Here is a 23,835-nt window from a genome sequence, read left to right as displayed (position 1 = left end):
TTAAATTTGTGATTTTTAACCAGACATCTTCATCTGCATAACACGAGGTCATTAACCGCCAAACGTGTGCCGATTGTTTTTTTTTTGTACATTACGTGTCGCTTTTTTTTTTTTGTTGCTTAAATGGGTGGGTGGACGAGCTCACAGCCCACCTGGTGTTAAGTGGTTACTGGAGCCCATAGACATCCACATCGTAAATGCGCCACCCAGCTTGAGATACAAGTTCTAAGGTGTCAAGTATAGTTACGACGGCTGCCCCACTCTTCAAACCGAAACGCATTACTGCTTCACGGCAGAAATAGGTAGGGTGGTGGTACCCACCCGCGCGGACTCACAACATGTCCTGCCACCAGTAATTTTTTTTTATATAGCAGAATTATTAATATATAGCCATATACTTTTAAATTCGATCGATATATATTTTCGATATTATTGTTTAGTTTATTAGAAGCTTGTTAATCGACGTTATAATTGGGTTCGATATTTCTTGTCAAATTAACATTTTAAAAGTATCTAATACAATTATAAAATTATGTTTTTCGTTACCGTTCGTGAGGTTTGATTTGAGATTAAGAGACTTTTATGTTGTCAATGATTTTAGACTTTATTTTTTGAAGATTATTAATTACTTTAATATATGAATTACAAAAATACGCTTGCATACCAATCTAAAATGAAAATGTTTTTTTTTTATCTCGATGATTTTTGTTATCGGTTCTTGACATAATAATGTATGCAAATTTTCTAGTTCATTGGACGTCTTAAAATTCGTGAACATGACGATGGAAAATAAACAAAAATCAATTTATGCTAATATTAAAATATTTCATTTGCTTTTTATGGAAACCTGATCCACTAGACTGGTGTTATGGTGTATTGCTTAGATGGGTGAACGAGCTCACAGCCCACCTAGTGTTAAGTGGTTACTGGAGCCCATAGATATCTACAACGTAAATGCGCCACCCATCTTGAGATATAAGTTCTAAGGTCTCAGTATAGTTACAACGGCTGCTCCACCCTTCAAACCGAAACGCATTACTGCTTCACGGCAGAAATAGGCGGGGTGGCGGTACCTACCCGCGCGGACTCACAAGAGGTCTTACCACCAGTAATTACGCAAATTATAATATTGCGGGTTTTGATTTTTAATACACGATGCTATTCCTTCACCGTGGAAGTCAATCGTGAACATTTGTTATGTACGTATTTCATTAGAAAAATTGGTACTCGCATGCGGGATTCGAACGCTATTGCATAGCTAGATACGAATACACCGGACCTCTTATCCTTTAGGCCACGATGACGTTTTAATTGAATATGTAATTTCGAAAAGGGCACATCTCTGAAAATGTAAAATGTTCAGGAAATGAAAAAAGCTGATTATTTTCTAAAGCAGTGTAAACTTAAAAATATTAACTTTTGAGATATATTTTAGTGTTAATTAGCAATTGAAAATTACTGAAATTATTATAAAATGGGTGTAGGTAAGCCTCAAAACTACAATGACATGTATATGAAAAAACGTATTTGACAAAGTATGCGACATGTGCCCTTTTCGAAATTGCATATTCAATTAGTAATACAATAATTTATTCTTGTTCAGACATACAACATAGACGCACAGACGGGCGAGTCGTCGGCTTGTGCGACAGCGCTGCTGTGCGGTGTGAAGGCGCGATATGAAACACTTGGATTAGATGCTGGCGGTCGTTTTAACAACTGCGCTTCAACTATACATTCAAAAGTGCCTTCTCTCGTTGACTGGGCCCATGAGGCTGGTAAGACTCAAATTTTTAATATCTTAATTATTTTTTAATAGCAATGATTTATAGAATTCATGGTGCACGTGATAGCAAAAGCTTTGTAGAAAATTCAAACCAATTCAGTTGCTCGCAGTGTCACACATAGGTTCAAAATTGATTTAGTGGTAATCCTGTTTTTTATTTATTTATTGCTTAGATAGGTGGACGAGCTCACAGCCCACCTGGTGTCAAGTGGTTACTGGAGCCCATAAACATCTACAATGTAAATGGGCCACCCACCTTGAGATATACATAGTTCGTGAACTCAATACTGACACACTGTACATTGAAGTCACTCTTCGATGAGAAGTGTTTCGTAGTAATTTTCACCACCACGCCCAAGTATTATGTTCTAAGGTCTCAGTATAGTTACAACGGCTGCCCCGGATTTCAAACTGAAACGCATTATTGCGTCACGGCAGAAATAGGCAGGGTGGTGGTACCTACTCATGCGGACTTACAAAAAGTCCTACCACCAGTTTACTGCATCACGGGTCCCCGTTTCGAATCTCAGACGGATCCTGTATATTTATTAAAAAATGTTGTTCGATTTCTTAAGTTGACTTGCTCTTATATCGTAATTGTGTTACTTGTACCTATAATACGAGAGAAAATCCTAGCTCAGGGTCACTTAATGCCTCGTTAACAATAATAAATAAAATGTGATACATATCTATACTTTTTTTTGGGATTCATAATAAAAATACCCTGTCAGAGAGTGATAATTGACTAAAGGATTTTTTTTCAAGTGGGGATTTCACTCTCACTTTTATATCTTCATTACTTTACTACCGATTGGGAGGCATTTCAGTAAAACCTTTCAGCGAATATGGTTCAGATGCGATGTTAACGTTACTCGGGCTTTCAGCATGAAATTATAATAATATGTACTGCATACGTAAAACATAATTCATCTATTTAGAATAAAGTTACACAAGAACCATAAACTTCTAAATTCTGTTATCATTTCAATTATTACTTCAATATGTTGCTCTGTAAAAATAAAGAATTTTACTTTATTTGTTTCAAATTCATACATGACTACTGCTATTGCTACTACTACGCTCAACTGTAAAAACAAATAAATGACATGTAAAGTTTTTATTTTATAGTAAATTAGTCTAAAGTACGAGTATATAGAAATTAAATTGTACTTCATACAATAATCTACACTAATCCAAACTACTTTTCAAACACCGCAAGCGCGGCAACATTGGAACTCATCGTGGCCTGCGAGATAAGACGCCCGGTGCATTCGTATCTAACGATGCGTGTTAGTGTTCGAATGCTGCAGGCACGTTCCAATTTTTCACATGAAAGACAAAACCTAAAAAAAAATGAGCTTTCATGATGAAGTAATAACGCCGTGTAATAAAAATCACACCCGCCAAAATTATAATTTTCGCCCGCAAAGGCGGTACCATCATCTTGCCTATTGCGGCCATAAAGCTAATAAATAATACGTTTCGGTTTGAAAGGCCGTTGAACTGAACTGAACTACTGAGACTTATAACTCATGTCTCAAGGTTGGTGACGGCATTTACGTTGTCAATGTCTATGGGCTCCGTTGACCATATAACGCAGCGGTCGGGGAACTGGGTTAAATTACCCAAAATGAAACTTTTGAGAGTAAAAAGTATATATTGAAGTGAAACTTCTTTAGAATCGTTGTGATTTCAAACTCGATGAAACGAAATGAAACGAAACGAAAAAACAATATTTTTTTCAAAATTATCATGGGGTCTATAATATGAAAGACGCTAAAAAGAAGCAATTTCGTTTTTTTTTTGTTCTTCGACATGGGGTAATATCAACATACACAAAAATATTTTGGGGTAATAATTAAAAAAGTTCCCCGACCGCTGATATAACGGCAAGTAGGTCGTCTGGACATCAGTTGGAGAGGCCTATGTTCAGCAGTGGACAGCAGACAGGCCGTGATGATGATGATGATGAGGTCGTGAGCACGACCACCCATTATAGCAATAAAAAATAAATAAAAATAAGTCCAATTCCTTTACAAATAAATAAAAATTAAAACGTACACGTCTGAGTTGCGTAAAAACGAACTAAAAAATACGGATACTGTATGAGCCCACAGCTTATAGTCTCAAACCGATGTTGCATCTGACGAAACGTTCATAAAACCATATCGGCTGTTTCGGTTGAATGCAAATTCTTTGCTGTTCGCTCTCACACTAAATCGTGACTGACATTTGTGAGTGCGTTGTTTATAAAATTCATGCTGTAACAAAATCGAGGTAAATATTATTGTTTTCGAGTAGTTTCATGAAATACGTATACTTTTTGTTCGTGAGTAAGGGTTATTGTGTTACATAAATAAGTTTCCTGACGGTTTTCGCTGGGGAGATGGAATAAGGGTAAGATTGCAAAGACATGAGGATCTTTTAGTATATTTTGTACTCGGAAATATTTGCTCAGATTTCTGTTTTTTATCGTAATGTTAGTGACGGTATTATTGTTCTACAGTATCGATTTCTCTCATTTAAACATTTAAATCTAAATACATACATATTATCTCCTTGAAAATTATGAATGAGTTTGACGGACATGAATGAAGCGTTGATAGTGATGACAAAACAAAGAGCAAAGAAAGCACGTTACGTATAAAATAAGTATTTCACTTAAGAACAACAATCACTCAGAAAGCCAATTTTCTGTATCGAAAAATAAGGTCAAAGTAGGCGTTTATCTTTGGCGTTGTTCCTAAAATAGTTTGTTTTTTAAGCAATGAATGTGGGCCGCGTTCAAGCCTCATCACTCTTCACGGTTCTATGGTTTAAGTAATCACTTACACGCTCGCTAACTTCCCGGGCACTTTGCACATTCAGCCAAAATGTCTATGTTTTTTACCGGTTATTGTGGGCTAGATTTTCTACGAATTAATGCTATTTATCTATGGCATTATTATTATTTTATTTAAATAGAAAACAAAAGTTTTAAGCTATTGCATAGCTTTTATCGCGGGCTTTGGGCGCGGCGACCGAATCAAGATATTCCGTAAAGAAAATAAAACCTAACACCCCCCACTTCGTCTACCATATAGCTCGCTTTCAACACATTCACACGTTACGCTTGTGTAGTGTTTGTGCATAAGCGCGCGGCGTGACGTCGCATTGCATGCGCATCATGAAAAGTCTGCCCATCTCTCTCTCGCGCGGTCTAGCTTATGAGTGTGAAGGGGACAGTTAATGTTTTGCCTTTTTTAATGTTTATAAATCTAGGGTCGGCAGACTAAAGCACATAAGTCAAAATTTTCAATTTATTTTTTATTACATCATCGGTTTACATTTTGCTCAACACACAATCTGACTAAAGCACATAAATCAAACTCAAGTATTTCATGGCGTATTCAAGCGGCGTTCTGTATCAACCTTATCAAATCCTAATATAATCAAACGAACTAAAAAACATAACTGGACTTATGTTCTAAGGAACACCATAAGTACAAAGTTATTAACGTAAGAAGTTTGACTTATGTTATAAAGAACATCAAAATGTAACATTTCTTTAGAGAAAGTGGTTACTTAAAAATATTTATAACGTAAACAATACTTCGGTAAGTGGTTTTAATTTACTAATGTTGTCGATTGTGCACAGTTTGTTGGTTAGTTGTGTGTGAGTGCTTAAGTATTTTAATTATTTAAGATGAATATTCAAAGAGGCAAGAAATTAGTTGAAATGGCGTTATCCACTCATCTGGAAAGCAATGAAGGTATATTTTCACATATCTTCTAAATTATGATTTGCAAATTACGTAATTATATCAATATTATATCATTATAAATAGATAATTGTCTTGTCCTTTTTTAGAAAATGTAAGTCAACAGTCGATTTTGAACACAGAGAACCTAGTAGTAGACGATCCTATACCGTCAACATCATCCAGTCAAGTCAGTAGTTTAACATACTATTCTGTACTTGACTTCTCTAGTGATGATTTTGTACGAGATCCATGTTATGAATTACCGAGACTTCCAATCACATCAAGTTCAAGTACCTACTTGTGATGAAATTTCAATGAATCGTAATGTGTCTCCAAAAAAGAGTATGCGTACTATAAAAAGAGAAAAAATAAAACGTAACTTAGGACAGGCATACAAAACTTTAAAAGGAAAATGTATATCAGATCGCACTATGAAAAAAAAAAAAATTGAGAAAAAAAACAAAAAAAAAGGCTGCTGAGTTTGTTTCGCCGGTTCTTCTCAAGACTGTGGTTTTTTTTGGAACCGGTGGTAGAGTTAACACTGTTATTTATATTTTGACATTCAACAAGTGTGTTATACTGACATCTAAGTTGAAATAAATGATTTTGAATTTGAAAGAGTTACCTGTTTGCAGAATGAAATGTAAAGAACGTATACCATTAACTGATAGGCATGCCATATTTACAGAATATTGGCAAATGGGGTCATATGTAAAAAAATCTGCATACTTGGCGTCTTTAATGGAAATTCAAGATAAATCTAAGCAAAGAATACGAGCTATTGAACCTGAAAAGCAAAAGCTTAGAATGAAGACATAAAAATACTTTTTTACTGTGCATGGTAAACGTGAACCTGTCTGCCGAGGACGTTTAATGAAACCGTTAGATGAAAGTGTCAATTTTATAAAGACAGTTGCTATGAAAAGGAGATCATCCATAGGAGGTTCTCAAACTGATGATATAATATCTATACAGCCATTACCCATATCCATCGAGAAAAAAAATGATTTAATTTCGCTGCTCCCTTTAATACTAGATATTTTCCATGAATTTTACATAAGTCTTCCCACGTTGGAAACTTTACGAAATACTGATCCAGATATTTTAGAACTCGATGAAGAAGAAGAATTTTAATTAAACATTGAGTTGTTATTTATATTTATGACTTATATTATTATAATATATATCTTAATTGTTGATCTTTTTCACTTAACTCATAATATTATTGTGTTCCTTATAACTTAAGTCATCTAATTATTAAATAATCACATTTACATTAAAATATTAAATTTTAATAATAAGTTAGTGTTATAGACTTATATAATTCAAATAAACATTATTAAGTTTGTTAATGTATAAGATTCTAAATAGTTTTTTTTAATTCCTGTAAAGTCGAGTTTTTTGACTTATGTGCTTTAGTCTGCTGACCCTAGAAATATAGCATGGTCTTATTTTATTATTGTTTTAATATTAAATTATTATTGTCGAATTATAATTGCACAAGTTGATAAAAAATGCTATGCAATAGCTTTACTGCAGCAGTCCCCGGGTGCCACACGTGTTTTTTTGTTTTGGTATTGGTATTGGCCGATGAATTCACAGAAATCCTTGGCAAAAGTAATAACAGAAGCCAACAGACATCACAAAGTGAACGTTAAGTTTGAGATATAAGTAAAGATCAGACTATAATACACAGCTACCATAGACATACAACAACCAGTAATCTATTCTTAAAATCAGAACACTGGTGCTGTGGTATCTATACGTGCGGGCTCATTATATTGTGTATATTACCACTAGTAAATGCCGATTGGTGACCGTAGTTTGTTAGTATACCTACAAATAGAATGATACTCTCTATTGCTCCGGTGACGCACTTAGTCCCATTTTACAACACTCATCGGAGGAGACGGTGTGGTAACTTTCTGGGTCGACACCACACATGGAACTTAAACTGTAAGTTACAAATAAACTTTAGTAATAAAATATGATAATAGGAACTCAAAAGTATGGCTTTGCCAGAACATTCCCTTTTACTACTGCATCATGTTGGCTTTCTGTTTATAGCTCTGTGGATGAAAAGGCATACGGTTTCATATCGATGCCTTTATTTTATGGTTTTGGCACCGACCCCTTTCAGCGTGAGATTTGCAGACGTTTCAAAGCTCTTCTTGCTCACACTCTCTGTTTATGAGATTCGTTAGAGTGAGATGAGCAATAAATTTTAGTACGAACTGTAGGTACTGACTGACCCCGTTGAGATGGATTAGGTAATCCTAGTGAAAGTTAATGCAGAAATAAACTAAAGGGTTTATTAGATCGTTTATTGTCTTATTATGTTCGGTAGAGAGATTGCTAGATATTGTGTTAAAGAAACATAAATACTGCTTTTCCAGAGTAAAACATTTTTTATGTGGGGCGCAGACTATAAAGTGTAATTGAATATCAGTTTTAAGCTCTTGAAATTAAAGACAAAGTTCCAGTGATCGCTATGGCCAGCAAAGTCATGGAAGCTCAAGATTGTAATCGGCTTATAAACCGGGACTAAAAGTACGGCGCAGTTTAGTTCGAATGAAAAACGTTTAGTAATAATATTTGATCTCCTTTGATTATTAGGGTTCGAATGAATTCCATTTACTTAATTTACACCGTAACTGCTATTTTTTTTCTAACAATAAACTAACGTTGACAAAAACTTTGGTAAAATGTGGAATAAATTTATTTTTATTTCTGTTTCTCGGTCTATTTTGTAATTATTTATGTATTTTATGTTGTCATTATACAGTCAATGTTGTGTTTCGTTATTGATAGTGGCGTTCAGGCTGTGACGCTTATGAGCTAAAATAACCACTTCATACCAAGTACACCGTGACCTCGTGCCATCTAGAGCAATTAAAACAAATGTACTTAAGGGTTTTTTTGTCACTATCTATAAATAATCATAATACCGTCTTCTGTCTAGGAAAATCAAGTGGGATAGTGACGACAGCGAGAGTAACACATGCGACACCGGCGGCGTTATATGCTCATGCCCCCTCACGTTACTGGGAGGATGACAGTCGAGTCCCTCCGACAGTTAGGAAGGACTGCAAGGATATTGCTCTGCAATTGGTCGAAAATGAACCAGGACGTAATATAAATGTGAGTACTAGAGCATTTTTTGTACCGAAGTTCTTTATGGGATGATGCGGAGGGGTACCCTAACCGGGAAAAAACGTCCGTAACGTGAGATTTTTATTTATTAGTAGATTAGTAGAATAATACTAATTTAATTTAATTCTAAATAACGTAAAAGTGAGTTACCCAGTTGACTCTTATTTGTTTCTTTCTCGCTGTGTGTGTGTGTGTGTGTTTATATCCCATATGGTGAGTCTGTTGCCTTCGTTTTGTTTCCATCTCAATCAATTGATCTCTGCCTTATCTTCTGTTTCTATGTACCTGGGTATCAATAATAATTGATCTCTGCCTAGAACTGCTTGAATTGATGTGTATAGCTGTCTCATGGTGTTTATGTTTATTTATTGCGTGACCGTTTGCTTTGCCGTGTGTCTGACTACCTGATTGTGTTTCTATCCCTATCATTGTTCATAGTGTGTATAGCAAGCAGTCGGTTCGCGGTTTATCTGACTATTACAATATTGTCGTTTAGTAAGCAAAGTTATATGGTGAGAAACTATTACACCGAGTATAATTAATTACTCAGCGAGGTTAATTAATAGTTTAGACACTACCCGAGCGCGTTTTAGCGGTAAAACGCGCTCATCTACCAATTAAACCGAATCGTGTTGACAACCCTAAATTTGAGACTACATACAAGAAAAATAGTTTGCCGAAATAACTTACTATATTAATATATTATGTTATATTATATTACTATTTACTATAAAATTAATGTTTATATAATTTTTATTTAATGGTATCTTCTTTAATAAATCTTAACAAATGTGCACAATTTGAAGCACAACACCAAAAAAAACTCATAAACTCCCCGTGATTCGTTGCACCAACTGTAACTATTTTTACTATTATTAACATTATAGTTTAGGCTTTAAGAACATCGATTTTATTAAATTGACGGCAACATTATTTAAAAAAATATATTTTAAATTTCCTCAACACTAAAATATTGTAATTTTAAGTTTCTTAAATAATTTCTTAATTTTTGAAAGTTAATTCCACCAAATTTTAATTTATGAACTAGTCTAAATATTTAACCAATGATATTTTAAATATTTAGGTAATTATGGGTGGTGGTAGAAGACACTTTCTACCAACAATCACAACGGATCCTGAACATCCGAACCGTGAAGGTCGAAGACTGGATGGCAGGAATCTCGCCGAAGACTGGGCTAGAGAAAAGAAAAGACGACGGTTGAGAGCTCAGTACATACATTCAAAGGAGCAATTGGCAAAACTGGATCCACGCACGGTGGATTATCTTTTAGGTAAGTTTTTTAAACCATTTCAGATCTTTGAATAAATTCAAAGTAAATAAGTGCAAAATCAACAATTCACAATGCAATGGACATGACCTAGTACATGCTTGTATCATGTGATGAGATTGCGAATAATCCAGAGCTAATGAATTCTGGTTGTAGGTTCCATATTTATTTTTAATATCTTTTCGAATAGCTTTCTTCACAACGCCTTTATTTCATTTTGTTCGAACTCAAAACTAGGATAGCCCTTCTTATAACAAGATTGAAAATCCAGGCACTCATCTTAAGCTGAAAGACGACATCTACATTGTGTTATGACGGCCTCCAATGAATAATTAAAATAAAGTGATCAATAAATTTTAGGATACGTCCCGCCAAATTAATCAAAAAATGATGATAATCATTTGTTCAAAATGCCCAAAATTGTTAGGAGTGAAGTTTCAAAACGCCTTTAAAAATAATATGATTTCATAAACAATTCACCCTTTAAAAAAATGTATTTGCTGAATACTCTACGAACAATATTAAGAAAGATATGTATTGAATCATAAATATCTGAGCTCGCATATAAACCAACACGAAAATCTTTGCCAATTGCTGCTTCGTCTAGAACACACGCATAATATAATACTATGAATCTTTATTTTATGTAAATAGTACAAAGGACCCGTTCGCGTTTATTAAAACAATTTTACTCGATGTTTGACTGACAATATCAATAAATTGTTCAATCGAAAAATATTTTCCGAGCACGTTATAATACATTTTAAGCTTTCATGAATGTATTTGTTATACCTGAAATACTCTGCTGGGCGTAGGAAATACTGGTGGTAGAACCTCTGGTGAGTCCGCGCAGGTAGGTACCACCGCCCTCCCTATTTCTGCTGTGAAGCAGTAATGCGTTTCGGTTTGAAGAGTAGAGCAGCCGTTGTAACTATACTTGAGACCTTCGAACTTATATCTCAAGGTGGGTGGCGCATTTACGTCGTAGATGTCTATGGGCTCCAGTAACCACTTAACACCAGGTGGGCTGTGAGCTTGTCCACCCATCTAAGCAATAAGAAAAAAAAAGCGTGGGTTGGAGAGTGCAGTTATCCGCGACCCGGTTGCTCTTTCATAAGACGTTTGTAGAGCAGCTTAAAGAATTCTTGTAAATCCTTCGCTGGTCTCTAAATTGGCACACGGAAGGAGCCTCTAACCTTTTGGCCTGCTTTTCGGCCTTCTTCCAATACTTTTTTTGTTTTGCTCCCAACACATGCAATCGCAAAGACCCACATAACCCGAGCACGCACGCACATGGTTCGTCTCCTTACCCTAAAAAAAAAAGACATTTAAGGAGCCAGGATTAGGGTGGAAAATCTCTCACGGAAATCGAGTATCGCCCACCACGACACATTGTCACAACGCATCACAAACATGACACTTGGCAGAGACAGGCTTTCAATTTGTGGGGCAAAAATATAGCTTCAATATTTTATTTCAATCCAATTACCTTAAACAAACTTGGAATAAATGTAAAAATAAGCAAATCGTTTGAATGATTGTGTAAACAAAACGTTATCACTTTAATTTTTATTTATGTATGATTAACGTGACACGGCTAAACAAATCAGTCCCTTTATTCGAATTAATCTGTTCCGACGTCCCTTTGATATTTTTTCCAATGATTTTTTAACGAAAATGTGTTTTCTGTCCACGATCATAAAGTTCACTTTGGCAATGCTTCTGTGATTTGTAATGGCAATGGATATAATATGATATTATTTTTAATTAACGTGTATTGTATTGGTAGACTGAATTTTAAGCCGAATAGAAACAATCAACATTCTCAGTTTTACCAGTTTTATAATAATATATCCGTTTGGAGCCAATTTTTTATTGGCTTTGTAAAACCAGTTATCGATATATTATGGAGAATAAGATATCGAATAATTAAGTTATTTTTCGGAATTCTGAGCATGGTTAATATTTGCTAGTAATTCATTGTGCTTTTGTCAACGCTTTTTCCTACCAGAACGAGCAGATGCAAGATGGCATATTTACTGTTTACGAATTTTCTTAAGTTTCTGTCTCTCTAAAGGCGAGTAAGTCTGCCTGTATAACTACTCATGGTTGACTGCATGCTAGCAATTATATTGAAATTGCCAACGACTAACCCAAAAGCGGGACAATAATGGGAATCTTGAGCAAATTAAATGGAATCGCAATTACCTTACTAAGGCAATCTACTCTTTTAACCGGTGTGCATTATTGAGTCGTGGCATAATTGCCCAAGACGGTGGTACTCGTTTAGGGAACATATCCTACCATCCACATTAAAGATATGATTATTTTTATATGGGGTTTGGGGATTTAAATATTTATTTTATTTACCTATGTCCAGCAGTGAACGTCTGTGGGCTGATAAGAAGGGGTTTGGGAATTAGTAGGAAAATAGATGTTGATATTAAGTAGCAGGGTGGAGGCTGGGACAAATATCAATGATCTCGGATTCGATTTTGTTTCCTTCTAATTCAAGCCGTACATTTCTTTGCTACTGGTGGTAGGACGCCTTGCGAGTCCCTGCCTATTTCTGCCGTGTAGAAGTAATGCGTTTCAGTTTGAAGAGCGAGGCAGCCGTAGTTAAAAGTGAGACTTTAGAACTCATGTCTCAAGGTGGGTGGCGATCAGGTAGGCCATGAGCTCGTCTACCTAACTAAGCAATAAAAAAAGCTGAACAAACATTAAACATATTGACAATAATCTAATGTCAACGTACAGAACGTCTCATATCGAAATATAATTGAAATGAAATTGAATATCTATTCAAAGTACATATCAGAATTTTAATATATCCAGTTATATTTTTTCTTATTCAATATTACGTCTGGAGGCGTATTTGCTACACTACAACGTATTTCATATTTGTATCTCTGGAAAAATCTATTTTTTTATTTTGATCATCGAAATAACAAAGCTATATGAATTTTGACGCCTTTAGCTCTAACACCTATAACGAACTGGCAAGGTCGTCACCTGAGTTAGATATTTTTACTTGTAGGTTAGTTACGTTTAGAAAAATGTTCAAGGGCATCCTCCACTTTATTAATAGGTAGGTTAATGTAATTGTTTAATGTATTATATTGTGAATACATTTTTTTCCTTACATTGTTCGTTAGATTAGTTTTTGTTATTGTGTTGTTTTGTCATAATTGTAAGGAACATTGTTATATAAATTCAGCACTATATGTCTTGTTTTGTCGTGCGCACATAACTTATGTTGCAAGCCAGATTTTGTTTCTCTTTATTTGTGTTTTTATGTATCTTTAGCTTGTGATGTGTATTGTGAGCCTAATAAAATAAATAAATAACACTAGGAGCAGGCTTAGGCACCCCGGTAACCGTACTCGTCGAACTCGGCAAAGGGTTCGACGTGCAACCTAAACATCAGCCCGTTGAGTTTCTCGCTGGATCTTCTCAGCGGGTCGTGATTAAGATCCGATAGTAGATTCATTCGCGAAGCAGCTACTCTTGAGTTATTAGGTCTCCCTTGGAAGCTGTTCGCAAATCCCACACCTCCTGGCTGAGCCCTTGCTCGCCCACCTGTCCTTGTGAAACTGAAAAGACCTCCGGGCCACCAGTAATCCCTCAACCATAAAAAAAATATGAATTATTTCTAGGCGTATGTGCTTCGCATGCATACGAAAGTAATTAAATTAATTAATTTCATAATTCTATTTAATTTATGATCTACTTCTCCGGGTTCTCTTTATAACCACGATTGCCCATCGTACTAATATTAATAAAAATAATTGCTTAAAAACAAATTTACCATCATAAATAGTCGGAACGATCTCTTATCATCTGGGTTTTTGTAAGATCCTCTGTCCTTAAAGGTATTTGGCCCAATCTACGATTAAGGAAGTGAAAGCCGAGGCGATTTATTTTTGTAAGGGTCCCAGAATTGTTTTACGTTTAAAATAGTATAATCTTTTAAGCTTGATAGAATAATAAATTTCCTTACCTACGTAATATATTTGTGATGTCATTAAAATACAAAACAGCATCACTAATTATACCTATATAAAATGACGTTAGTAAAATATTTAAGTAAAAAAATAAACAAAATACAAGATAAGTAAGAAAACATTAAATAAAATTAACATATATTATATTCTAGCATATAGTTTTTTCTCAGTAATAAAGGCAATTTTGTTTAATTTATCCGCGTCATTATATGAAGAATAACAGTGTTCTATTAAAATAAAATATTCTGTTAAAAAAAAATCCATTCACGGCAGATCCAAACAAGGTATTTGCATGACAAAAATATTCTACACTAAAAGCATTTGCACTAAACGTTCAAATTTAAGTACTGTGCAAACGGTCCACGGGCGCTCTGCCTCCTAACGATAGAAGTGGACTCTTCATTGCCCCCTGAAAGATTGAGAATTTCTGTTGAAACGGTAAGAGAAATTACAAAAAAGCTTTATGTTTTAGTTATAGATACACAATCTAGTGATAGACAAGATATAATGAAGCACTAAGTTTTTTTTTTTTTTTTCGGAATTCAACCTGTTTTTATTGAATTCTATGGAATGGTGTAGTATATTTTGTTCTTAGCCTATAACTATCGTTGAAGATTCACAATACAATCTAAGACAAGTTACATAAAATATGCCTTAAAATCCCATAACAAAAATTGACGTTTTATACATTTTTTTTAATTTCAATAAAATATTCTTTCCCTCTCTTTCTCTCTCTTTCGTTCTTCCTGTGTCTTACTTACAGTTGAAGATCAAGTGCAATATCAATTAATCTTTCACTTAAGCGCATAAATTTTAATGCTTCTATAATATTATTATCAGTTATTGAATCTGCATATTACTCTAATTGACATGAATAATGACTGTTATCACATTTCAACAGCACTAGAGTAAGACGTAGTAAATTTGAAGTATCAATATATTTAAGTTATACTAAATAGCATGCTTATATAATATGTATCTATATATTATGTTTATCTTAATATACTAGTATATATTTCTTCTGTGCGTGTTTATCACTAAACTCAAATGGCTGGACCGATTTTAAGGAAATTTTCTGTGTACCTTCAGGTCGATTCGAGAATGGCTTAGATTTACAAATCAGCCGGGCAAATTGCGTTGCAGTCGGTATCAAGGTTATTTATCTTTCCTAGAAATAATTTATATGGGCCACCTAGTGAATAAATAACAATACATGTAATGATTATAGTGCATTTAGACTTAAAAGAAGCTTGATTGATATAATTGTACTATAAAACCGTGCGCAGTAGAAAACGTAAATGAGAGTGGAAGTCGGAAAATTAAAACCAACCCCAAATATATAGGAAGAATAATATTTTCCCAGTGATATACTAGATTTATGTATTTTCGTGGCGGAGATGCCTTTGCGCTATTTATTATTCTTTCGGAGGCGCTCGGGCAGTTGTTAGCAAACCTCTATGCCAACGGCAGGTCATCTGAAAGGCCTATGCTGTGACCACCAGCAATAATTTCATGACAAAGAAAAAAGTTTCAAACCAGATTCGTAATTCAACTTGATTAAATAAAACATTTCCTTTTATTTTTGTTCTATTCATTTCTGAATGATAGTCAAGCAATTGGGTTAATCTTTGTTTTGTACCTACGTCCTTTTTTTGACGTAATTTATCCTAAAGGTCAAAGTATCTGACAATCATTTGCCCAGCCCCTTAGATAAGATCGTTTAGTTGCACAATATAATTTCCGTTCAGAACGTTAAATTGGAACAGAAAAAAATTTAACAAATTCAAATATTGTCTCTTCTGGGTCTTACGATCAAACCGATGTTGCAACCCTCAATATTTGTTTAGGTCGTGCTTCAATCTGTGTTCGCGTTTACGAAAAATGAAAGCACTATAAATCATTCGAATCAATAATGAAAACATCGTTCATAGAAAGCGGAGAGTGGGAACAGCTGCCATTTAGTAGTTCCAGATAATGGGAATATGTTTGTTTGTTTACTTTGAAATCAGAATGAAAGAAACGAATGCTAATGGTTAGGGGAGAAATGTTTGCGCGATAAATAAAAAATGGATTTGTCCAGAGGTTTCCTTGGTGCTTTTGCTTGCAGAGCTATTACTGCTTGACGATATTCTAACTAAACGAACAAATACGCTTCAATACTGCAAAATGGAATAGAAGGCGCATTTTCCTGAACTACAATGGTAATAGAAGAGTGAATGAAAATTGTTTTATATTTTGCGCTAAAATCGCAGCTGTCATATACGAATATAGGTATATCAGCTATGGTTTTTTTTTTCGGATTGTAATCCTGAAATGAGTTCTCGCATTTCATATACTAGTTTTACACTATTTTATTACTACATTGTTGTTAATCAATACAACAATAACGTGATTTTTATTTTACTTCTTCAATGTGTATAGGTACCGTTGTTATTTGTAATAAATATATATAGTTCATGTAATTATAATAATTTACTGGTGGTAGGACCACTTGTGAGTCCGCACGGGTGGGTACCACCACTCCACCTATTTCTGCCGTGAAGCAGTAATGCGTTTCGGTTTGAAGGGTGGGGCAGCCGTTGTAACTACATATACTGAGACCTTAGAACTTATATCTCAAGGTGTGTGGCGCATTTACGTTGTAGATGTCTATGGGCTCCAGTAAACACTTAACACCAGGTGAACTGTGAGCTCGTCCACACATCTAAGCAATAAAAAAATAAAACAAAAAATACTTCCTCTAATACACTGTACTCAGTATATACTTTCAAAATAATGAAGACATCAAGGAATGTTTGGACCAAGACCGTCTTTCATAAATATACACAACCATAATCTTTTATGTTCAAAATGCGTTCTAAAGCCGTTTTAATAATCATATAATAAAGCGTAATGCCATCCGCTTAATAAGGCACGGTTTCCGTACAAATTTTTAAATTGTTCCGTCGACCGCTGTGGATATTAAAGGAGCCCTTTTGTGCGATTTCGTTGGGTTTGTTTAAGGGTTAAGCTTACCCTGCAATTTTCATACCTACTACCCTGTTGACCCTTGTTTAAATTCGAAGCAATCTGAAATACATCGAATTTTTCCTACACGAATCCGAAAAAAAACCAACCTAGTAAACTTTTACTGTTTTTTTATTATTATTAAACAAAACGTTATTTATTTTAACAGATTGAATAAATTGAAAGTAATGTACTAGCCATTCACGCCGTAGCTTTCGATATTTATTATATTTATATTCGATGTAACTATATTGAGACCTTAGAACTTATATCTCAAGGTGGGTAGAGCATTTACATTGTAGATGTCTATGGGCTCCGGTAACTACATAACACCAGGGGGGCTGTGAGCTCGTCCGACCATCTAAGCAATAAAAAAAAAATTGCGACGTATTACTGGCGAAAAAGTAGAATTTCCAAAGATCCGTAGTTGGTATATTTAGTTGAGATCCGTCATAACACCCATGTCTTCTCGTTTTATTTAAAACTTATTGGTATACTTTATTTCCTTAGGTGTTCGCGAGTCGCACGATATAATTAAAACTCATTTTATTTTCATTTCATAATTTCCCTCAATTCGAATACTTTACAGTTTTCTTCGGCACGGTCGTAAAGCATTATACGTTAACATTTAAATATTGTTTTAACTATTGTCTAATTTTGTACAAAAAAATTTTTTGCGCTCATAGTTTCTTTTTGACACAGAAAAATCTAACGTTTCTTGAATCCTAGGAGTTTATTATTACTTGCGCTTTCATCTCCACGATCGAGAATAAAGCTTAAAATTAATTTTAATGTTATCTATCAATATTTATGTTTCATTGTATACATAGACATATTTATAGTATAAAAAATGTATTAGTTTCTTACAAAAAAGAAAAATATAAAAACAAAGGTGAGCTTAAACAAAACGTAAACAACATTAAATACCACTAATAAGGAAATTGTATTAAAATTATAACGCACTGCATAAAAAATAAATATCCCAACAGATAAAAAACAAATGTTGCAGAACGTGTTTATAATATCTATTGTAGAAGTGTTTATATTTCATCATGATCAGCCCACATTCGTCCACTGTTGGACATATGCTTCTCTCAAACCACTTACACTTGAATCAACGATTTGCTTTCTTTTTGTCTTAATTCATCTGCCCTAATGTTCCATTGCATATGTGCTTGTGGAAGGATAAATGAAAATGAATAATTTTCATGAAAATTTTTGCTCTTCTTAAATTGACGATTAGAGCAAATTTGGTATAACGTACATCAATGGGAATATATTAAAAGGAATCTCATTTTTTATTGACTCTGGAATATCAGTACGCGGATTAGGTATTGACAAATATCACCCAAGCCATATAAAGAATTCAAAGATTTCAATATAATATTATACATTATATCAGATATCACCTTTGTGAATATCAGATTGTGACTATCAGGAAAAAAGAATAAAAAAACGTTTTTAAAGGATTACCGTGATTCGAATTCTCGACATTGATGCTAGTATAAGTCAATCTTCGGTGTCCATTAAGCAAAATACGGGTATGGGAATTCCAATTCCTAGACTTACAGCTTCTTTGAGCATTACCCGCAGCTAAATTGTTTCTTAACTCCACCCTAACACCTAATCCCAAGTTATTATCTGAAGTACGATTTACTGTATGTTGAGATTCTGCACTACAAATAGTCCTGCTTTAGTCAATACTTTACATATACGTATCATCAGTATTGTTGTGGCTTAGAAGAATACATCTTTTATTTGTAAAAGAATAAATACTAGACTAGGTCCCGCAGTAGTCGAAATTCGACTATAATAATTAATTGGAATTGTAAGTTTGTACACTATTATGATTGTATTTTATACTTCTATAATCACAAATTTCGCCAAGACTACACTATAAAAAATATTAACAAAGACAAACAATATTTAATCTATTCTCAATTTGACAACAGACGTCAAGAACAAAAGTTTGACAATAAATAGTATGCATGCGTGTGTGCGTCAAATACATGGTATGTAGTGTTTGTAATGTTTTCTTTATTGATTTAATATATCTTTTATGCATTATTTAAAAAAATATTAGCATTGTGCACTTCTTCTCTATATTCTCTATAAGTGTGGAAAATTTCATACTCCTCCTTCCGCTCAATTTTCGTAAAAAGGGATACAAAGTTTTTGCTTCACGTATTAATATATAGATATTTGAGTATTATAAACGCGAACGTAAAGAAAAATATTTTCTGTATTACCGTGTAAAAGGAATACGATGCTTATATCCCGCGACACTAAAAGCTTTTGATATTTATTACCACTTAAATTATGTTATGAATAGTAATATTGTGTTTCATGAAAAGATCTAGTAAGTAAAATACAAATTTTGTCATTTGCTTATTGATTAGTGTTTTGTTTTCATTTGTATATTTTTCATCAACTTGGACACAATAAATATGGAACACGAGTTCCATCGCGGTAGCAATGTAGCAATGACGTGGGCGGAGAGAACACACAAACAATGCAGGACTCGTTATTACTTTGACCGCTTCCGACATGGAAATTTTGATCTAACAAATGAGTCCCGTTTTCGCCCAAATGCTAACCCGTTAAGGTGTTCTATAACTAATTGTTCTATTAGGGCTATTCCAACTACGCGTGAATCGGTAAATGAGCTCACGAGCTCAACCTGAGAGAGATACTAACACTGACTCTTGGAAGAGCAGTGCTTCGCTAAATCAACCACCAGATTGGGATTGTGACCCGCTGAAAAGACCCGATGAGAAACTCAGTGGGTGCAGAGACGAAGCGGTTTTGAACCATATTGTTACTTGCGATGAAAAATGGATACCTTTTGATAATCGCAAGTCGTCTTTATGTTAGACAGATCTTGGTTTATCATCTAGGCAATTACCAAACGAAAACTTACCCCTAAATAAGTTACGGTCATTATTTGGACCACTTATTGGCGGGAAAAAATTCCATATCCAAGAGGCAATATAAAATGCCTTTGAAGAGCCTGTTAGCTTCCGTACATTTGACGTCTTCAAGAAGTTCATTGATAAATTACCTTGGGTCGGTAAAGTGCATTGATACCGTGGGTGCATATTTTGTTTAATAGAAAAAAAAGACTTAACTTTTTGTTTACTAACGACAATTTTGTAATGACTTATTCATAAAAAAAAACTGTTTGGAATTCGAAGTGTTTTCTTAATTGTTTTAGACTTTCGCAGTCATTTACATTATAAACATTATTCTTATTTAATACCCGCCTTACTACAAATTTTAAATGTTATTAGTACTCCGTTCTTTAGGCTAGAGATACAAAACCCCGTTAAAATCTCTGTTCAGATCAGGTCGAGTGGAAAACTTTCTTACTGAATTATTAGCCTAATATAATACAATAAAGAACCAATCACAACCCCTCTCCCAAAATTACTTCAATAAGAGAATTTTTCTTTTAAAAATATTATTATTTGTTCGAAAATACCGGAGTTTAAATAAAACGATTCATAACTCAGAATCTCCTTACGTTCATACTTCAATACTTCAGATACCGACGAGTTCTGATAGCTTAACTTGACCCTTGGCAGATTGTAAGTCGTCCATAACCTATTTTATGGCAATATCAAGTCGGCATTTTGGGCCGGTTGCGTTTTACTCGAACCTCAAGGGACTATAAAGATCAAGACAGGCGATAAGTTGCGACCTTTAGTCCTATGCTACCAACATTATAAGTTGGTCAGTTTTATGGAAATTACCTACAAGTTTAGTGTCTTTTTTTATATAATCTATGAGATTATTTTTTTAGTTTAGATGTGTAGACGATCTCACAGTCCACTTGGTGTTAAGTGGTTACTGGAGCCCATAGACATCTACAACGTAAATGCGCCACACAACTTGAAATATAAGTTCTAAGGCCTCAAGTATAGTTACAACGGCTGCCCCACCCTTCAAACCGAAACGCATTACTGCTTTACGGCAGAAATACGCGGGGTGGCGGTACCTACCCGTGCGGACTCACAAGAGGTCCTAGCATCAGTGAGAATTAATTATTAATCACAGCTCTAGAATCTCTAAGAATAGTACCAGTATAATTGTACTGAATAATCAATCTTAATATTATAGACGCATATAAAATATTCATTGTGCGATAAGAGAATGCAAATCCGTCGACTAAAGTTAAATTGTTTCGTAATTGAAAGCTAAGCGCTTGACCGTACCTGCAGTGCTTATGAATTCAGTGAGACTTTTGCTCGTTCACCGTTATGAACAGCACATCGTAGCTTCGTAATCTGCGTAAAGCCTTTTAATCTGACCCCGTCCAACGCAAAGAAGTATTTGCATTTCAAATTTCGGATTACACAGTTATCCGTGTATAATTGCGTAAAATTACGTCAGAAAGTCAAGCGAATCCAATGCTATTTATTGGAACGAAGTTCCTTATGGGACGATGCGGAGGGGTACCCTAACCGGGAAAAAACGTCCGTAACGTAAGATTTTTATTATTTATGTATAGTCTTAGTATGATGGCTATACAGTGTCTAATGTATCGTCTACGCGATGACGGTTATTATTACTATTATTCATATAAATAGCAGTTTCTTTGTATATTATTATTATATATTTTTTATAAATCATTCTGAATAAAATAAAGTTGATAACTTAGTAAAGTAGTTTATTATTTACTTTTATCAATAAAAAAATCATAATAAAAAATGTATACCCGAATAATTATTTTCTTTATACCTCGAATAGAACTTAAAATTAATATTTTTATAATAAGGAACTTCGTTGCTATCCGGTGTCCCACGATACCGCACGTCTTTTTTTTAATTTGAACGTTGCACATAGTTCAACGCGTTCGTTTCAGGTCTCTTTGAATATTCTCATATGGAATTCAACGCAGAGCGCGGGGCGCTTGTTGACGCAGAAGAGGGAAGCGGAACGAGCACAACTGTGAAAGCCGACGACCCTTCTCTAGCCGACATGACTCGAGCCGCCCTTTCAATATTACTGAAAAATGACAAAGGATTTTTCTTGCTTATTGAAGGTCCGTTCAGTTTCACTTAGAAGAATACAAGTAATATGTGTCAAAGGTTTTTTTTTATAAAAGAGAAAACATTGTAGTACTGTTTAATGAAAACTTATTCGTTTTAGGCGGACGTATAGACCACGCTCATCACTACAATAATCCGTACAGAGCTCTCGATGAAACGTTAGAGTTAGAAACCGCATTATTGGCTGCACTAGAGAGGGTAAATCCGGCGGAAACTTTGATCGTAGTAACCGCCGATCACGGTCACGTAATGACCTTTGGCGGTCAAGCAACGCCAAGAGGACATCCTGTCTTGGGTAAGATCAACTTTCACGAAAATATGAACATCAAAATGTAATAAATCGTTTTCCGGGTATCAAAGGTACATAATATTGCCCAAGAAATATTTCCGCTTGTATTGTCCGATATAATAGATGTGGTTTTATCGAAAATGTAATTTGATGAAATCCTAAAGGTGCTGACACAGTGGTATCGGACATAGATGGACTACGCTACACGACTTTGTTGTACGGAACTGGACCTGGTCATTCTGAGCCTAGAGCGTTGCCGTTCAATTCAAGTAGCTCAACAAATCAAGCTGATGCGGTCCACGCTGCAGCTGTTCCAAGACAATGGGCTACGCATGGTGGCGAGGACGTACCAATATACGCATTAGGTATATATACAGCATCAAATTTTGTAAACGATGTATTTCGTATAAGTAAAACGATTGAAACATTCACCACAGGTCCGATGGCTACAATTTTATTTGCTGGAGTTGTAGAACAAAGCTACATACCTCATGCCATAGCATATGCAGCTTGTTTGGCGCATCACGCAAAGCGTTGTCAAGAAAAAATCAACTTTACGCAACCTTTAATTAAAGTAAGCATCAAGAATATTTTAATAGTGTTTTTTTTATTTCACACAGCTAAAAATACTTGATACTGCAATTAGCACATTCAATAAATAATTTTGGGTCTTTTATAAACTATTCAAACCAGAACATGATTCAGACGAGTCCATGAATAATTTATAATTAGTACCTTTGTAAAATGTTAATTATAGTTTTTATTAAAATAAACTATTCGTTCTGCAGGAAAAAGTAGCAAAATGCGTTCCGCCCGAAGTAAGTAGTGTTTCTGCGGCGGAAGACGTGAGAATCGACAATCCGAGTGGCCGTCGCATCGTGGTCGCGTCGAGCGTCATGTCCGACGAACGTGTACCGCGTTCTGCCGCTCCGCTTATCGCTACGCTTCTCACGGAACGCTACCTTATCTTAAGCATACTTAAATTGGTCGGATTCTTACGGATCGCTCGTTTTATCTTAGGCCTATAATATCAATATCTATAAATAAATACGATATAATAAAACATCAGTGAAACAAACGACACGGTTACGATTTGGTATCCGTTATTGTTTGTTTAAGCGTTCAATACGTGTGCCGCTCGATGTATTGTTATGTAATGTGTACAAATTATGTGTTGTATATAGACAGAGAGGAAATTGTAAATAATTCGAGATGTAAATAAAAATATTCATTATTTTACTTGTACTTTTATTGAGTCAATAGTTACACTTTAATAATATTTGTATTTGTTTTATTTATTTATTCAAATTCATACACAATACTAATATAATCCCAAAAGCATTATGTACCAGTCAATCAAGGCTGGTGTAGAGTTCAGTTCTGCGGTAGGTTATGCTTTGCTATGAAAAAGGAACAATATTAAAAATTATATTTCAAATACATACATATGCACAATAATCCATATACACAAAACACGCAGTATGCATACATACACACGTAGGTATATCCAAGGG

The 23,835-nt window shown here is 34.6% G+C and overlaps 1 protein-coding gene across 1 annotated transcript in view; it reads left to right on the top strand.

Moving 5' to 3' along the window:
* LOC101735490 (alkaline phosphatase) overlaps positions 1-23,560 on the top strand; it is a 50,175-nt gene extending 26,615 nt beyond the window's left edge. The window contains exons 5-12 of the mRNA XM_012695886.4: positions 1,604-1,778; positions 8,492-8,670; positions 9,767-9,974; positions 21,846-22,025; positions 22,133-22,327; positions 22,486-22,686; positions 22,759-22,895; positions 23,110-23,560. Of these exons, the coding sequence (XP_012551340.1) occupies positions 1,604-1,778; positions 8,492-8,670; positions 9,767-9,974; positions 21,846-22,025; positions 22,133-22,327; positions 22,486-22,686; positions 22,759-22,895; positions 23,110-23,349 (1,515 nt within the window). The 3' untranslated portion in view covers positions 23,350-23,560. The remainder of the gene's footprint in view (positions 1-1,603; positions 1,779-8,491; positions 8,671-9,766; positions 9,975-21,845; positions 22,026-22,132; positions 22,328-22,485; positions 22,687-22,758; positions 22,896-23,109) is intronic.
* The last annotated feature ends 275 nt before the right edge of the window (positions 23,561-23,835 follow it).

Source organism: Bombyx mori, chromosome 23 (assembly GCF_030269925.1).
Source record: "Bombyx mori chromosome 23, ASM3026992v2".
Classification (NCBI taxonomy): Eukaryota; Metazoa; Arthropoda; class Insecta; order Lepidoptera; family Bombycidae; genus Bombyx; species Bombyx mori.
The sequence above is the reverse complement of the archived record's forward strand: the minus strand, read 5'-3'. Positions and strand labels throughout refer to the sequence as shown.